At 31.4% G+C, this 17,018-nt stretch overlaps 1 protein-coding gene and 2 long non-coding RNA genes across 3 annotated transcripts in view; 1 reads left to right on the top strand and 2 right to left on the bottom strand.

Moving 5' to 3' along the window:
* LOC149880299 (uncharacterized) overlaps window positions 1-17,018 on the top strand; it is a 158,079-nt gene that overhangs the window by 82,695 nt on the left and 58,366 nt on the right. The window lies entirely within an intron of this gene.
* Window positions 1-17,018, bottom strand: part of LOC149880300 (uncharacterized) — a 193,895-nt gene that overhangs the window by 138,156 nt on the left and 38,721 nt on the right. The window lies entirely within an intron of this gene.
* Window positions 15,225-16,947, bottom strand: LOC149880302 (uncharacterized). Its single transcript, XM_090070661.1, has 3 exons — window positions 16,794-16,947; window positions 16,585-16,722; window positions 15,225-15,439 (listed from the first exon to the last, which is right to left on the bottom strand). Exons 1-3 carry the CDS (start codon window positions 16,893-16,895, stop codon window positions 15,275-15,277), a joined length of 405 nt encoding a protein of 134 aa, XP_089926787.1. The 5' UTR covers window positions 16,896-16,947; the 3' UTR covers window positions 15,225-15,274.

Genomic DNA, 17,018 nt, shown 5'->3' with positions numbered 1-17,018 from the left:
TCTATTTAAATTGAAATGTGCGCACATGAAAATGTAAAATTTCTGGTTTTAAAATTCCATTGTTCTACCGTTGTATAATAATGTTTAATAACGTTTTTCATTGGAATTATTTTTTGTCATTATTCGTGGTTTTATTTTAGAGACAGGTAGGCAGAGATTAGATTGGCTGTCTCCACGGGAGTTGTTTATTCTAGAATTTTCTTAAGGGAGTTGTGTGATTGCCTATTATTGCTAATGCTTTAACGGGTATTTTCAGAGCAGCTGTTCAAAGGCAGTTTAGATGTTCTCATTGTATATTAATGTGCCTCTAATTTAGTTAGTTGTGTGTTTTCTGTTTTGACGTATATTATATTTAATATATTATTTATTATAATAATTATATTTATTATATTTACAACTATTGTTGTGTTTATTGTATTTATTATATAAATTATATTTATTATATTAGTTATATTAATTATATTTATTATACCTAATATATTTATTATATTTATCATATTCATTATAATAATTATATTTGTTATATTAATTACATTTATTAAGTTTATTATGATTGTTATATTTATTATATTTATTACGTCTATTATATTTATTATAATTATTTTATTTGTTTTAATTATTATATTTATTATATTTATTAATGTTCACAAATAAGCGAGATAGTAATTGGATTTATGAACCATAAGAATAATATGGGGGATTTAAAAAAAACGATTTTAATTTTAATGTTTTCGGAATCTGGGGCTCCCAAGATGATGGTTATCATGGTCTCGGGCTTAAATTTGTCCATTCCACCTATGCAAATATCGCCTTCCATATGGGCAATTCGCTAGGACGAGCAAACAATATGAAAACTAAATGTTTTCGTACTACTGATAAAAATTACTGTTTACCAAAATAGGCTAGGCCTACTCATTTTTAAGGTCAAAATTAGTTCTTAAAAACCAAGTAATTAAATTGACAATACGGATAGTGTTTAAGGACAGGCCCCTTATGTGGCATCAATATAAAACGACGTGTGATATAAAATTATAACCTGATAACTGAAATCTTCTCACGCAGCCTTGTTAGGCCTATATGCAGGAATAAAATTATAACTTACCATGTAACTTGGTGGTGACTAACTGAAGACGTGATTTGCTCTCGAATTATTGAGGTACTGAATGATAGAGTATATTAATCACATTAACGAAACAACATAAAAATCCGTCAGTTTGCCTGAACCATCATGAACCATAGACTCGTAGGTAGGGCGGTCGAATCTATTTATTAGTACTCGCGGGTGTGGGGGAGGAATCTTCGCGGAGGGCCTCCAAAACGGTCACGGTGGTTGTTATTGGCCAAGATGTCATTTCAATTTCTTACATCTTGGTTTGTTTGCTGTGGATGTTTATTATCTTGGCAAGCAGATACGATCATGTTTCAGGTTCATTTTTTTTGTAAACAATTATGATTACAGAACAAAAATATTGTCTATTACAAAATCCGGCTGAAGTAAAAAAAATATAAATTGTATTAACATTTGGGGGCCTACTCCCAGACGGGGCCTAGGGCGGACCCCCGCCCCACCTTCGGTACGCCACTGCATCCAAATTATAAGTTATTGTGGTATTGGCTTCCCCAAACTCTTGAAACTTGTTTCCTACTCACACTTGTCCTTAAATGAGAATAATTACTCCGAAAAGCACCGGAAAAACCCTTTGGTGGGAACAATATACACACCTTCCTGATATGAAAAATCCAAAATTTAAAATCTTTTATGACCGTCCGAGAAAAAAAACTTAATTTGAAGTTTTCGGCATTGTCCAAAAAGTTTGCAAAACGGTACAATATGTATCTTTGGAATAAAAATCATAAAAATAAGTCAGAAATTGTATTGAAAACATTTTGTTATTATAACGAAGCCCTAGTGAGTAATATTTAATTCTAAACAACTTTTTGTAATTCCAGGAAAAAGCAGTTTTTGTCAAGTCGTCAGGTTAGAATTATTTTGTTCTATCTCCAATTTTAAACGTTGGGAGAAAATGAATTGTTAATTTTACTAAGTAATGATTACTTATAAAATAAATTTTTTTTTTGAATTTTTTTTTCTAAATAGTTTCTTTAAATATGAATTATCATTTAAATAATAAGTTATTATTTCTAAAAAAAAAGTAATAGTAAAATTTTAAATAATTTTTACTTATAGAAAAAAATCTAAAACTTTCTTTCAAAGTTTAAAATGGGAGATAGAACAAAATAATTCTAACCTGACGAAGTGTTAAATTCTGCATGACAACTTTTTTTTAACTTCAAAGCAAAAATGCCTAATTCTGTTAAAAAACATGATGACTGTAGGAAAACAGTTTGTTTCCTATGTTTGAACAAATGTACTCAAGAATCGACAAGTTTTTTGATTGAACAAATCAAGAAATCAGTTTCATTCACACTTGACTTTTCTGACTCACGAGTTCCAAGTGGAATATGCAATACCTGCAGGGTTCTTTTAGGAAAAAAGTGCAAAGGTGAAAATGCGGCTCTCCCAAAACTTTATGATTTCACAGAAGTCCTGGTTAGACCAGAGACACGTGGTCAGCCTTGTGATTGCATTATTTGTCGAATTGATCATTTGAAAGCACTTCAAAAGCACCCTTTGGACAAATCAGAATCTTCAGGAGCTTCACAAAATTAAAGAAGATGTTCAGACTTTCTCACACTTGTTGCAAGAGGAGTGTGACATCAGTGCAATCAATACACCTTCAGAGAAAATCTTAAAGAACTTGCTTCAAAGGACCCAAAAGCCAGTGAACAGATTGCATCGACTGTTATATCAGCAAAGCAGTCCTCACCTCATGGAACTGTCAGGATTGCGCAAAGTGGTGGAGGCCGTCTCATGCCAATTACTCCAGGTAAAGGGAATCTTGCTTAATACTTCAACAGTAAAAGTACAACAAAATGTTTTGCATTTTAACAAGGCTACTGCTTTTTAAGTGTATTAATTTGGTGTTTTTCAAATTTCTTTCCTAAAGGTCCTTCAAACCCAAAGAGACTGTTTGGTGATGTGCCACTTCTACAAGCTCAAGATCTTGTCTGCATACAAAACAACACTGGAATGTCAAACAACAACATCAAAAAACTTGCGTCTACATTAAACCAAGTCACAAATACAAAAGTTGTCGAGCCAAGATTTAAAGAAAAGTTTCTTGACATTGGAAAGCAATTGGTTGACCACTTCTCACACACATACATGTCCATTTCAAATGACAAGCAGCAGTCCAGAAAACAACTTGTGGTTCACTGCAAAAATCTGTCTGAGCTACTTAATGATGTCTTGTTGCAACGTCATGTTCAAGGTTACTACTTGGTGAAGTTGGGCATCGATGGTGGAGGTGGTTTCCTTAAAGTCAGTCTTGGCATTCAAGAAGAAGAAACAAGACTTCCATCCATTTCACCACCAGGCAAAAAGGCTGTGTTATTTCAAACACCCAGAGACAGTGGAGTTAAGCGCCAACTTCTCGTTGCAGTTGCGGAGGATATTCCTGAAAATTATGATAACCTCAAAAGCATCTCGTCTTTAATTTGTCCAAGTGTACTAGATTTTTCTTTGTCCTGTGACATGAAGTTAGCAAACCTTGTTTGCGGGCTTCAATCCCATGCCAGCTCTCATCCATGAACTTGGTGTGATGCGGATCACCGTAACTTGTCACAATGTGGAAAACTTCGCACTTTTGGCTCAATAAGAAAGTGCTTTGCTTCATTTCAAATTCAGGTCTGGACCACAAGAAGGCCAAGCAGTTTCAAAATGTTGTTCATAATCCACTCTTAGATGTGCATGACTCTACTTTTGTTCTTGACAAGATCCCACCCATGGAACTTCATCTTTTACTTGGTGTGGTGAACCATTTGTTTAAAACCCTAAAAGAAACCTGGGATAAAGATGATAAATGGCCAAAAGCACTTCACATCAAGCTTCAGCCATTTCATGGAGGCCAGTTTGCTGGCAATGAGTGCCGAAAACTTTTGAAACATGTTGATCTTCTTCAAACAATTGCTGAAGAAGACTCAGCATTCCAAGTTTTTCCATGGATTGATACACTCAGAAAGTTTGATGCAGCTGTGTCCTCTTGTTTTGGAAATCAGTTGCAGAGTAACTATGCTGAAAAAATCACTCAGTTCAAAAATTCCCTCCTTTCTTTGCCAAATGCAAGTGTGATCCCTAAAGTCCACGCCGTCTTCTTTCATGCCAAGGAATTCATTGATCACAGGAAGGAATCTCTTGGCAAGTACAGTGATCAGGCCACAGAGGCATTGCATCACAAATTCAGGACACATTGGGAAAGATAAAAGATGCCAATAGACCATCCAGAATATTTGCGAAACCTACAAAATTCTCTTGTTGATTTCAACAGCAAGAACTTGGGAAAGCATTGGCTCCATTTGAAAACCTGTTGAAATTTTTCAAGAAAATCATCATTTTGAATTTAAAATTCTGATTAAAATTAAAGGAATGCACTGTTTGTTTTTTGAATTTAATATGTGGAAAGTGCTGTGAAGAAATTTTTGATTACATAAAAAAAATAACCTTGTATTTATTGAGAATAAAAAGTTCAGAAAAGCAAAAATTGTTTTATTATGATTCTCAAAGCAGTCAACATACAATTTCTGACTTATTTTTATGATTTTTATTCCAAAGATACATATTGTACCGTTTTGCAAACTTTTTAGACAATGCCGAAAACTTCAAATTGAAATTTTTTTCTCTGACGGTCATAAAAGATTTCAATTTTTGGATTTTTCATATCAGGAAGGTGTGTATATTGTTCCCACCAAAGGGTTTTCCCGGTGCTTTTTGGAGTAATTATTCTCATTTTTGGACAAGTGTGTACTGCTATCATTTCCATAAGTATTTTAAAATTTATAAATAAAAAATAATCATCTCTATTTCCAGAATGTTCAGCTGGTTTAATGGTAAACTTTTTTTTTTGATTGATATTTTCAATATTTACATTTTTTTATATCAATTGATACCACATTTATTATTTACAATATGTACAGATTTTTTTAATTCACGACCACCAACACCCTTTCTCGATGACTTTCTTTTGTTATTTCGAGGGTTTTCCATATTAAATCTTTACTTTACTTGAATCTAACTAAAATGTTGAGTAATTTCGACAAACGCATCAGAAAACAGTAAAAAGTAAAAAAATTATTATAAAAATGCCTGCTTGCTGTTTGCACTTTGCTACGGCATAACCTACAAATATATAACAACTTGGACTTACAAAGCAACATTAGAATAGAAAAAGAGATGTACTACTTTAAGTTTAAAAGTACATTTAAGATATTAACTAAAAAAATGAAGCGGTTGCTATGGCCGTTGCTAGGCACTAAAACTATACCTACCTGTATAAAATTATAAATATTGTAAAAAGCATAAACAAGCTTAAATAAATATATATACCACGAGAAAGAGCGTTAAATTTTACATTAAAATATCTAATTTGCCCAAAAATCAATTTTTTAAAAAATTTCCAATTTTGATTATGTAGGAACCAACTTAATACGCCAAAAAATAACTTGGTCAGTTTTAGGGCTTGAAAACACTAAAGTTACCCTCTTCTTCAGGCCAATAAATAAATATACAAAATATTTTTATTTAATTTTAATTTTGTAAAGTCTCTAAATGTGAACAGTAGCTTACCTATGGCAGAAAACTTTGGGAATAAAAATCACTAAACTTGAAGAAGTCTGAGTTTTAAAATATTTTATTTAAGCGCCAAGTTGGTCGGTAATTTTGTTCGCTAGACAATAAGGTTAAAAACATAAACGTTTTGTTGGTAAGTGGATCGAATAAGAGTTTTCAAATGGATTACAACTAAAAAACTGAAACATGGCAGCATTTGATTCTTCCTCAGCCTCAGATACTACAATTTCTTCTGTTTCTTGGGTAAATCTACCATTGTTAACATTATCATCCGTATTGCTACCGTCGGACTGAGAACTGCTTTTAATGATGTCCTCTTCAGAAGACGTAGACTCAGCTGTAGAATGTAAAATTCTTTTCTCGTACTTTCTATTTAAAATGTTTTGTTTCATTGCGCAAATAAAGTTTTAACAAATTCTTTCACCAGACAGGTTTGTTCCACGCATGTAAAAAATGCCAGTTAGTACATTAAAATCATTCAAAGTCGTTAAAACTGATAAAAATAATTCCAAATTAACTTGAAATAAATCCATATAATAGAGTTGCAATAATATTGCAATAATAATGTAATATTTTAACAACAACCTTTTTACTGCTTATAAACACATTAAACGTATGTAAAACAAAAAAAATGACAAGGGTAAAAGTATCGGAATTACTTTTACTTAAGTTCATCTAAATTACATGAAAAGTACATGTATTTGTATAATGTTATTGGATTTTTAGTTGTCAATTTATTAAGCAATTTTGTAGCAACTTTAATTGAAAACGCAATAATATTGCAATATGTTGTAATATAATGCAATATATGTTGATCAGTGTTGCAATCAAAAAAATTTACAAAATGTAATAACAAACACAGAATACTTACGTTACCCGTGTTTGTCTTCTTCCGTTCGCTCTTTAGATATTCTCTTTGGATCGTCTTTATCTTTCATTTCTTTTGTACTTCGCTTTTTCTTCTTCGTTAACTTTTCTACTTTTGTTGTCATCTCTACGTCTTCAAAGTTCTTCTCAACGGTAACGCTCTTTTTCCTCTTCCCTGTTTCTCTCACGTTTTTCTATTCTTCAACTCTCTCTCCGACTACCAATTTTAGTTCGTTCACGATGTTTCCTAAAAAATCGAAAAACCAAAAAAAATTAAGACTCTTGATTTAAAAATTTTTTCAGTTTAGGAAGCAGACCCCTTACAGTAGCTTTAAGAATAAATCATTTCATTTTCTGACAATTCCAATTCGCACCAAACATTTGAGAAGCCCAATGATATAAAAATATAACTAGATTTAACTTCGTCGTTTTTAGTAAAGCCAATTTAATGCGCTGGAAACCATTATTATATCGGGCTAAAAGCCTTAAGCGATCACATTCTCATGAAAAGACAGGCAATGTTAACGTCCTTTTTCTTTGAATTAAAGATGATTAGAATCACAGACGATCAATTTAGTGAGCATACAACCAGTACACACATATATGTTGGTCAAAGAGAATTGTACATGGTAACAAACTAAAACAAACGGTTATTTTTACAACCACAAAATTATACTTATTTAAAATCAAATTTGTATATAGAACTTCCAACTAAAGCATCGTTTAATATATTTTATTCTAAAATGCAATAAAATGAAATATTCATAAACCATTGAACAATATTAATTTGTTTGTTGTCTTAAACCAATTGACTACTTTCTTAGAACTTTAGTGATATAATCCTGGGAATATCTGAACAATCGAATTTTAAATGAATATTCACATATCTTTCTAACAAGCTGGCTAGAATGCGAAGCTTCATTTTCAGTCAACAATTCTTTTTTGTGACTATCAAGTCCTTTAAGGGTTTTTTTTTTTTTTATAATTAATTTGTTAACACAATGGATCATCTTATTCTTTATAATTTGGTCAGTGGTGATTTTTGGAATTTTAAAATCTTTATCACTTTTAAACAAGTTAAATAATTTCTCACACGACTCCTAAACAGAAACAACATCCCTTCATGGCAAAAACAAACCACCATGATCTTTCACATTATTTAATGAGATATGAAATTTCTCATAAGAATGTTCGTATGATAAAATATCAGTTAATGATTGAGCGCAAAGATTACATGAAATAGTATTTATCAACTTACTGACTATAAAACCAGAGATATATCCCAATATTGCCTCTTTTAGTTAGACATTTGAATTTCATCGAAGTACAAAAAAACTTCTTTAAAGTCAATATCCTCTTGCTCAAAGTTATCAACAGAACACAACCTTTAAAATTTTCGTTGAAGAATCCGTTTTAACGATGACTTAAACTGCACTAATCAGGATTGTTGTTGCAACCATTTTTGCCACGAATGCAATCAAATAGTAGTTCAAGATGATCTTGGGAATATTTGTAGGTTAGTACCTATTTAAATGGTTTCTCAGGAAGCATCAACAGATCGGTGGATAATTTTAGAGTGCTTTTAGCATCTACAATTAAACCTAAAAAAAAATGTCTTTCTTCGATATAAAAGCAATCGAATGCCATTAACATCAGTCAACTTGCTCAGATAATTAATTGTATCGTTTAAAAAATCTTTCCAATAAAGCTGATTAATAAGATACAGAGGTTTTGTTAAAGTGTTGCCGTTTGGATTTCTTGAATTGAGTATGTCAAATAACTTATCAATAACTCTAATAAAACGAATTGTACTATTTGCTCCTAAGAAAGATGGATGCTGAGATGCTATTTAAAATTCTATTTCATTAGCAACAGAGATGCTGAGGGTTTGCCCAACTATTTTGACATTCACTTTATGGCGATGAAATTCAATGTTTTCTTGAAAGTTTGTTTGCAAATTTCAAACCTTCAAGTTCTTGTAACTGAAACGAAGCTATAATATAACTCCATTTAATAAAGTGGCCGTCATCATCATTAAAAACGCCCAAATAATTAAGAGAAATTCTAGCTTATTTAAGCATTTAGCATGGATCTGGAACAAATGGAGCAGTTGGTTTTTATATGAAAAAGTACTAATTATATTGTCTACGACTTTGCAAAACTGACTTCCAAATGGGACAACAGAATTTAAATTCGTACTAGTACCATCAAGTGTAATACTTTTGATACAATGTTCATATGTCAAAGCCACATTCAAAATATTTTTAATAAAATAAGTTATATCACTTGCTTTAACTTTATTTGATAAAACATAACCAATAGGTTTTTTCTAGAATATTATTGTAGAATGCTAAAACTTTATTTAACTTTGTAGAAAATTCCAGATTTGATGCAATAATAAAGGTTTAATCAGGCAAGTGCATTTAAACACAGACAAAGTTTAGTGTGTTTGCATTTTCCAGATTATAAATTATCCACCGTTACTAGAGAAGAGGCTATTCTTTTGCCAAATGACTAAGTTTGCGTAAAAATTTATACAGTAGATTTTTTTTGCTAATGAAATTTTGTGTAATATACTCTAAAGTTCTGCATAATTTTGGTTTTAAGATTGCAGGTTACGGAAATTATTTTCGCGTAAGACTAATCCTCTTTTTGCGTAAAATACGCAATTTTTAGCCTTATATAGTGTTTGGGTACTAGCCAAATGCTAAAGCTATTCACGATGAAGCTTGAAGATCTTCGCTGTGTTTTATAATACTCAACAATAAAATAAGATGGAGAAGATGCCTCTTCTGTCTCTGACTCTATTAATATCTCAATTCAAAAAAAATTATTGTTTTTAGTGAAGAAAGACAAAGAATCACACAACCAGCAATTCAGTTAAAATTCAATTTTTGCCTTTTATAACAAATTGATTAATCACAAGTATATTCAACATCATCAATCTTATTAGATTTTCAATATTATGTGAACCCAATTTAACTACATAAAATAAAGTGTAAGAGCCCGACAATAAAGCCTTTACTCAAGATATAAAAAGAGCTATAAAACAAACAAGAACTCAAAATAACTATTTTATTGAATAATCCATTCAAACAAACCATATTTTAATAACCAAGGTTTCGTGTTATACTTTTTGCATTGGACTTATTCATATTAGGCAGTGGACAATGTTGCCATGAAAATGTTTGTCCTTTTTTTTAATGATTTGTTTAACGAAAGTGTCATCTTATATAAAAAAAGTTGTAATCCTCACAACAGGAAAAAGAAATCTAGTTTTAAAATACTTTGCTTCAAAAGTAATAGTCTCTTTGCATTTAGTAAGATTATTGACCATCTGTAATCTTACTCATTGACAATGGAAACTTTTGCCATTCTTTTGTTGGTAAATAGTTGTTTTTTTGTGTATGATTATACCTTTTTTTTCGGCCAGTAAATTTACCTGCCTTCCTTGTCAATCCCCTTAGTTCATGCAAGATCCTCACTCCTCTGTTGTTTTCTTTCCGTTAATGTATATGTGATGTGTCTGGCCAAAAACTGTAACTAGCTTAATAATAAAATAGTTTATTGGTTTTTGTTTTTCTTATGATTATTACTATTATTATTGCTTTGCACTAATTAGTTTAATAGCATTGTTTCTTTTGATAATTAATATAAAATATATTGAGGAATGTCAGTGTTATAGAAAATAGTTAAAGGGGAAGTGGTAAATTATATAAATTATTAAATAATTTAAAAGATAAAATAAAAATGAAAGATACAGCCTTAAATTAAACAGGCGCTACTGCAGTTTCTCCCCCCCCCCCCTTCTTTTTATGATTGATTATGATAGAGAATTTTATGCTGATTCAGAAAAATATAAAAACATGGACCTGAAAATCAACGGAAAGTACTCTAATTCGAAGTCAAAGTTGTAAAAAATCCCACTAAAATCCCTAATATTCGCCATTTTGAGAGTAAAAAGTGAATAATGTTTTAACCGGACGTGGACAACATGGTTTTTACGTTGAAAAGTCGTTAAAGTACGTTTATCTTGCGCAATTTGCGCAAGTTAAACCTGCAGTATTTAAACCAGCGGTTATTGCAATCAAAATTTAATTATGATTTATGTTATATATAGTACGTATTAACAACGATGGATTTGTAGGCTAAATGCCTGACTTAGAAATTGATTTTAACTGTTTTTTTTAACTAACTTAGAAACAGCCAGCAGGTAATACGAGTGGTAAATATTAAAAACTGTCCAACTTCACCCTCCCTAACCTAAGTTCTTTGAAAAAATGTTTTAAACAAATTTGTGGCTATGAAAATAGCCGTTTTTTTGGTTTACTAGAGCATAAATTGTAAATGCAAGTAATGTTCTCTATGCACACAATAAGAATCATGCTGATCACACAGGATATGTTGTTGCAACTTGGTCCCAAAAATGAAAAAAACGATGTTCGTTAAACCTTTGTGCCCACATAAATTCTGATAGGTAGTCTCCAATCATCTCGCGATTACTTGAACCCATCATAGATTTAAATTTTGCTTTAGCTCTAGACCACATAGCTTCCACGTGATTTGTGGTCACTCCGGTCTGCGGATCTACGAAGTTGTAGGAGTGGTTAACTGTGCCGTGTTGATATAAAGGCCCCTGCAAACCATTGTAAGCTGCCTACATATCGCTCCAGATAGTAGTGCCAGGAAGGATCCACTGTTGAATAATTGGAAGCAATGTTGCAGCATCGCGATTTTGCACTGGAATTAAGAAACCTTTCTTGGTTGCAGGTTCGTAACCTCCAAATATCCACTGCTGCGGAATTATGCGACCAACGTGGTTCTTTCTTTTACAAAAAACGGATTCATCAATTTCAACAATGCACCCAGGCCCGCCTATTGGATCAGGGTTATTGATGAAATATTCAACGCAAGTGTCTCTGCAATATTGATTCCAATCAACAATGGTGTGATCAGATTCAATGCTGAGTTCTTGCCTGATATCGTTTAATGAGAACCCTCGACTTTTACCTGCGCCTCTACTCCAAACGTATGTCAAGCCTAAAACCTGCCATAAATGCAAATGCGATTTCTCGAAGAAACTGCCTTTTCTAATACTAATCGTTCTTTTACAGCGCTTAACGGGACATCTCCAAATTACTAAAGCGATCGTGCTGTTTTTTACTTGCTGTGTGCACGGAACGCCACATACACTACAGTTCATGCTTTCGGCCAGTAAACCATGAGTTCTGCACCAGCGAATAGTACCTTCTAAGTTATACTTAAATCTTGCTCCAATTTCTGTTAGAGAAAGAGAATCAAATTCGTTCATTATCGGTCTTCGAAGAGCCATGTTGCTTAGTACTTTATCACTCTTTGAAAGTGTTAATTTTATGTCGGTATTTGCGTATTATATATATATATTAAAACAGGGGTTATATAAAAATGTAAATAAAAAAAACAACTTTCAAAGAAGAAGTTTACAGTTTTAAATAAATTTTTTTTTAAATTAACAAATTTTGTTGCTTAATTTTTTCCTAATAGAAAAATTTTCAAAATTTAATTCTTAAAGGGTTTTCAAATTTAAAGTTTTAAAAATACAACCCTTACGCCGTCTTAACCATTTTATGATACGATCATTATTTACCGATTTGTCTACATTCTCACGTTCTAAATTCGATCTTTCTTTGAAATTTTGAATTGATTCAATTTCATTGTAACATTTTAAAATGCTGATAGAAACCAGGTCTATTTATTGCGCAAAGCGACGGTAATTAATTTTTGTTAACAATCTTGAAAAATGGCGAATATTAGGGATTTTAGTGGGATTATTTACAACTTTGACTTCGAATTAGAGTACTTTCCGTTGATTTTCAGGTCCATGTTTTTATATTTTTCTGAATCAGCATAAAATTCTCTATCATAATCAATCATAAAAAAAGGGGGGGTGGGGTGGGGGAGAAACTGCAGTAGCGCCAATTAAACAAACCTTAGGGGCTCATTACATGAGTTAAAATCAGCCCGGGCTAGGTTTCAGCCCTCTTATTCGGGACGAAATTTCCCCACGCCTAAAACTTTGTTTTCTTGAATAAATTTTCTGATATATATTTTGTTATAGTTTTGCGTATATATTCACCTTCAGGATTATTTGCACAGTAAATACTGTCAGGGAGGTTTGGACTTTCCAATGTATCACTTTGATGTCTTTCAATTTGCTGATTAACCTCCTCTTCATTTAGGTCGTAGGTTTTTTTTTTTTTTCACAAAAGTTATGAAGAACAAAACAAGTATAAATAACAATAGGCACTGTTTCCATTTTTATATCAACTATTTTTCTTAAAAATCCCCACCTTGCTTTTAATCTGCCAAAAGCACATTCAATCTGGTCCTTAGCAGAGCGTAATATGCTGTTAAATATGACTTCCTCATTATTTGAACAACTTTGAATATACCTGCCGGATTGTAGCAATATTCAAATTGAAAAATATATGCAATATTTTCTAAATATATATTCAATCTTTTTCAAATATATTCAATCTTTTTCAAATATATATTCAATCTTTTTCAAATATGTTCAATCTTTTTCAAATATATTCAATCTTTTTCAAATATATTCAATCTTTTTCAAATATATTCAATCTTTTTCAAATATATTCAATCTTTTTCAAATATATTCAATCTTTTTCAAATATATTCAATATTCCTGGGATAAAGCAATTTACGCGCGTAAATAGAAAGATAATAACTACAATTAATGGCAAACAAAAAAATTAAACACAAACAAAAACAATGGCGACCGAAATCATTGAAAAAGACATGGGTGCAGATCTATATAAAAATTTAATATTTTTTCTAGATGAAGTTGAATCTTTTATTGGAAAAACCACTTGTGGTGATTATTTGCCGTTATTATTACAGCATATTGATTTAATCGATCAACTTATTCCAGTATTGAACAGTTTTAATGAAGAGTTTATTGGTGATTTAAACAACAAAGAAAGAATAGAAAGTATATTATATATATTTTTGGAGATTCGGAAAATGCTTTCCCTTTATTATCATGAAAAATCTTCAAAATACTGCAGTATCAATATTAATGTGTTATATAGTAAAACCCCTGGAAGGCCAAAGTACGAAATTCCAAAAAATGTTCTAAAAGAATTTAAGTGTTTGGGTTTTTCTTGGAATGTTGCATCGAAGGTTTTAGGTGTTTCACGTTGGACAGTTCATCGCAGAGTAAATGAACTTAATTTAAACAAAACAGGTCGTTTTAGCAACATCAATGACCACGAAATAGACAGAATTATAGCTGAATACATATCTCGTCACGGTGTAGCAACAGGGGAACCATTATTATCTGGTTATTTTAGATCAAAAGGTTACCATATACAAAGAAGAAGAATCCGCTCTAGTTTAAACAGAGTGGATCATAGGAATACTGCATTGCGATGGGGAGCATTGGTTAGAAGGCGATCTTATTATGTACCATGGCCAAATTCTTTATGGCATATAGATGGACATCACTCTCTGTTTCGTTGGAAATTCGTAATACATGGGTGCATTGATGGTAAATCAAGGAAAGTAATGTTTTTGGAAGCCAAAACAAATAATTTAGCAGAAACGGTGTTAAATCTTTTTTTAAATGCGACAAGCGAGTTTTCAACGCCTTCAAGAATAAGAGTAGACTTTGGGGTAGAAAATGTTCTTATATGTGATGAAATGATTGCTAGAAGAGGTCATGGCAGAGGGAGTTTTTTAGCTGGATCTTCCACAAGAAATCAAAGAATAGAGAGGTTATGGAGAGATGTGTTTTGATGCGTCGTGTTACCTTTTTATTACACTTTTTATGCTATGGAACAGAGCGGCATTTTAGATATTGAAAATCCAATTCACATGTTCACACTGCATATAGTTTAATTAGAAAGAATAAATCTTTCCTTGAAAGAGTTTAAACTTATGTACAACGACCATCGTTTATCTACAGAAGAAAATTGGACTCCCAATCAAATATGGACTATGGGAATGATAAATATTGACAATCCTATGTCAAGAGATGAAACTGAAAATGATATAAATGATTTTAATATCTATGGAGTAGATGTTGACGGCCCTTTATCTCACGATTTAAACAATGTTGTTGTTAACTCAGTTAGTATTCCGAATAGAATTGATATTGAAGCATTCGTCAGAAATTCAATAGATATGTCTAAAGAATCCACTGAAATGGCAATCGACATTTACATAGAAGCCTTAGCACTTGTGGTGGAAAAATTTGAATCTTATTTATAATTTTATATGAATTTAACTTCTTGTTCTATTTTATTTTGTATTAGCTGCTTGTTAATGTGTACAGAATAGTTTCTACTGAATAGAATCCTTTGTATCTATACTCTCGAGTCCAGAATACAAGTGGGGTGGGAATAAACGGCACAGTGGAAATGGGGGGGGGGGGGGGGTTGTTTATTAAGGACTCGAGAGTACTATATTTTTTTACTTCCATGTAATTCGTTTTGAGCCTATATTCAAATCAAGCAATATATTCATTTGCTACTAAATGGAAATTATCCATAATAGGGTTACTTTTTAAATTTTTGCATTCGTTCTAGACGGTCTCTTAATATTTTTAGAGGGTAAACCAGAGACTTGGAAAAAAAAAGATTAGCGTTTCTCTCAAATATTATATACTACTTGGTAAGACTTCATATATGAACATGTAAAAATATCATCAAACATATTGCAAAATCATATTGTTCCAAAAAAGTTATTAGTAAATGCCATGTCATAAACATCAAAAAGGTCGTTATTAGCTGGAAGCTTGCATAACAGCGAGCCACGCGGCAAAACTAAACAATTAGAGCAAGTATGTGCAGTTGGTATATACATATATGCTTCATGTGTCTTCTGATCCTATAAATGAACAAAAAAAAAAATATTATTATAACTTGCAACACTTAAGAATGTCTAATTTTATTATTTTTATTTAAAAAAACAATTTTTTATGAAAATAACCTTCAAATATTTTTTGAAAAATTACATCATAAATCCAAGCATGGAGTTTTTTTACACACATTTTTGCATATTTATTAAAAAAATTTCAAGATCTTGCAAATTATTCTTGTTTATGTTTTTAGCTTATTATAGAAATCACACTAATTAAAGTAAACTGGGGTGGTTTTGTCCCACTTTGCACCTAAATTATCCTAGGTACAATAGCTGGTGGCCAATTAAAAATTGGCCACAATTGGTCTACAATTAAATTGGATACAATTAAAAAAAAGCTCACTGTACCTATGGCCAATTTTTTTCAAACCCCTCTATATGGCGGAACTTTTTTATTTAAGTCAATATACTTATATCAATAGAAAGTAATTGGTATATACATTTGATCATATCAGTTTTACAATTTTTAGACAAGTGCGGAGCATTAAACTTTGACGTTAAAAATACGTGGCGCTAGGTACACGAACTTCCCCTACACTTTAAAAATTCCAGGGCTTTTCCAGGATTTTTGAGAAAAAAAAAGAAAAATCCCAGGACTTTCTAGGATACTATTCCCGGACATTGCAGGACTGTGGGAACACTGTTATGGTAGAGAATATAAACATTTTAAAACAAAATATATATTGTGAAACAAAGTCATGCAGAAACATGCAGGGCCAAAAGTTGCCCTTTTTTACGTTTTTTAATTTTGCAAGTTTTGTATTATGAAGAAATCTAAAAACCATAAACTATGAAGAACCATCCAAACCACTTCATAGTGACACTTAAAAACCATTATAGAAAAGTTAAAGCAATATTTTTACAATTAAATGCCCTTCCTGATGTTAACATGAATCAGGTTGTACTAGATTACATATTACCAGTAGCTGGATAACATGACTTGACAGACTATAAAAATAATATTTTAATAATATACATCTTTCAAATTATAATTTAGTTTCCGATAACAAACTAAATTTGAATGAAATAAATTATTCCGATATTTATTTTGAGTATGAGCAAAATCTTTCAGTTAAATACTACTATTTTTTTAAATATAATAGATCTTTTACTTTTTCATCAGCTTCAATAGTAGGAATAAATTCAACAGACGGTTGCAATGCAAACCCAAGTAGAGGCTCTTCTGAAGCTCCAGTGACGAAAGAAAGAATATTTGCCAATGAAACACACTCTCTTCTACCACTGGCAACCTAAATAATATATTATATGTAACATCTAAAACATCACAGTGATCACTGTTTTACATTTAAAAAAAACTTACCTCTCTGACATATTTCACAAACATAGAATAAATCTCTTTTTCTTTAACTAAAGCTGTCGACCCTTCTGATGAAAATTTTGGCTTCAATAATTTTAAAAGCATTTTTGCTGTGAATTGTACTTTTGAAGGTCTTAATCATTCAAGTAATTGTGGAAACTCTTTGAAAAACCTTATCAAATTAAACTTGTTTAAACCTTTTTGTATATTAGATATATAAATATCTGC

This window comes from Hydra viridissima, unplaced genomic scaffold, assembly GCF_058129835.1.
Source record: "Hydra viridissima isolate aposymbiotic clone 2 unplaced genomic scaffold, HvirCarnegie_v1 scaffold_13, whole genome shotgun sequence".
Taxonomy (NCBI): domain Eukaryota; kingdom Metazoa; phylum Cnidaria; class Hydrozoa; order Anthoathecata; family Hydridae; genus Hydra; species Hydra viridissima.
The sequence above is the reverse complement of the archived record's forward strand: the minus strand, read 5'-3'. Positions and strand labels throughout refer to the sequence as shown.

Bases quoted from the DNA above. Each gene is read 5' to 3' on its own strand.
- LOC149880302 (XM_090070661.1), bottom strand. From the start codon at position 16,895: ATGCTTTTAAAATTATTGAAGCCAAAATTTTCATCAGAAGGGTCGACA. The intron at 16,723-16,793 runs GTAAGTTTTTTT...TATATTATTTAG, and splicing joins TTGTGAAATATGTCAGAGAG to GTTGCCAGTGGTAGAAGAGA. The intron at 15,440-16,584 runs GTAAAAGATCTA...GTTCATTTATAG, and splicing joins CTATTGAAGCTGATGAAAAA to GATCAGAAGACACATGAAGC.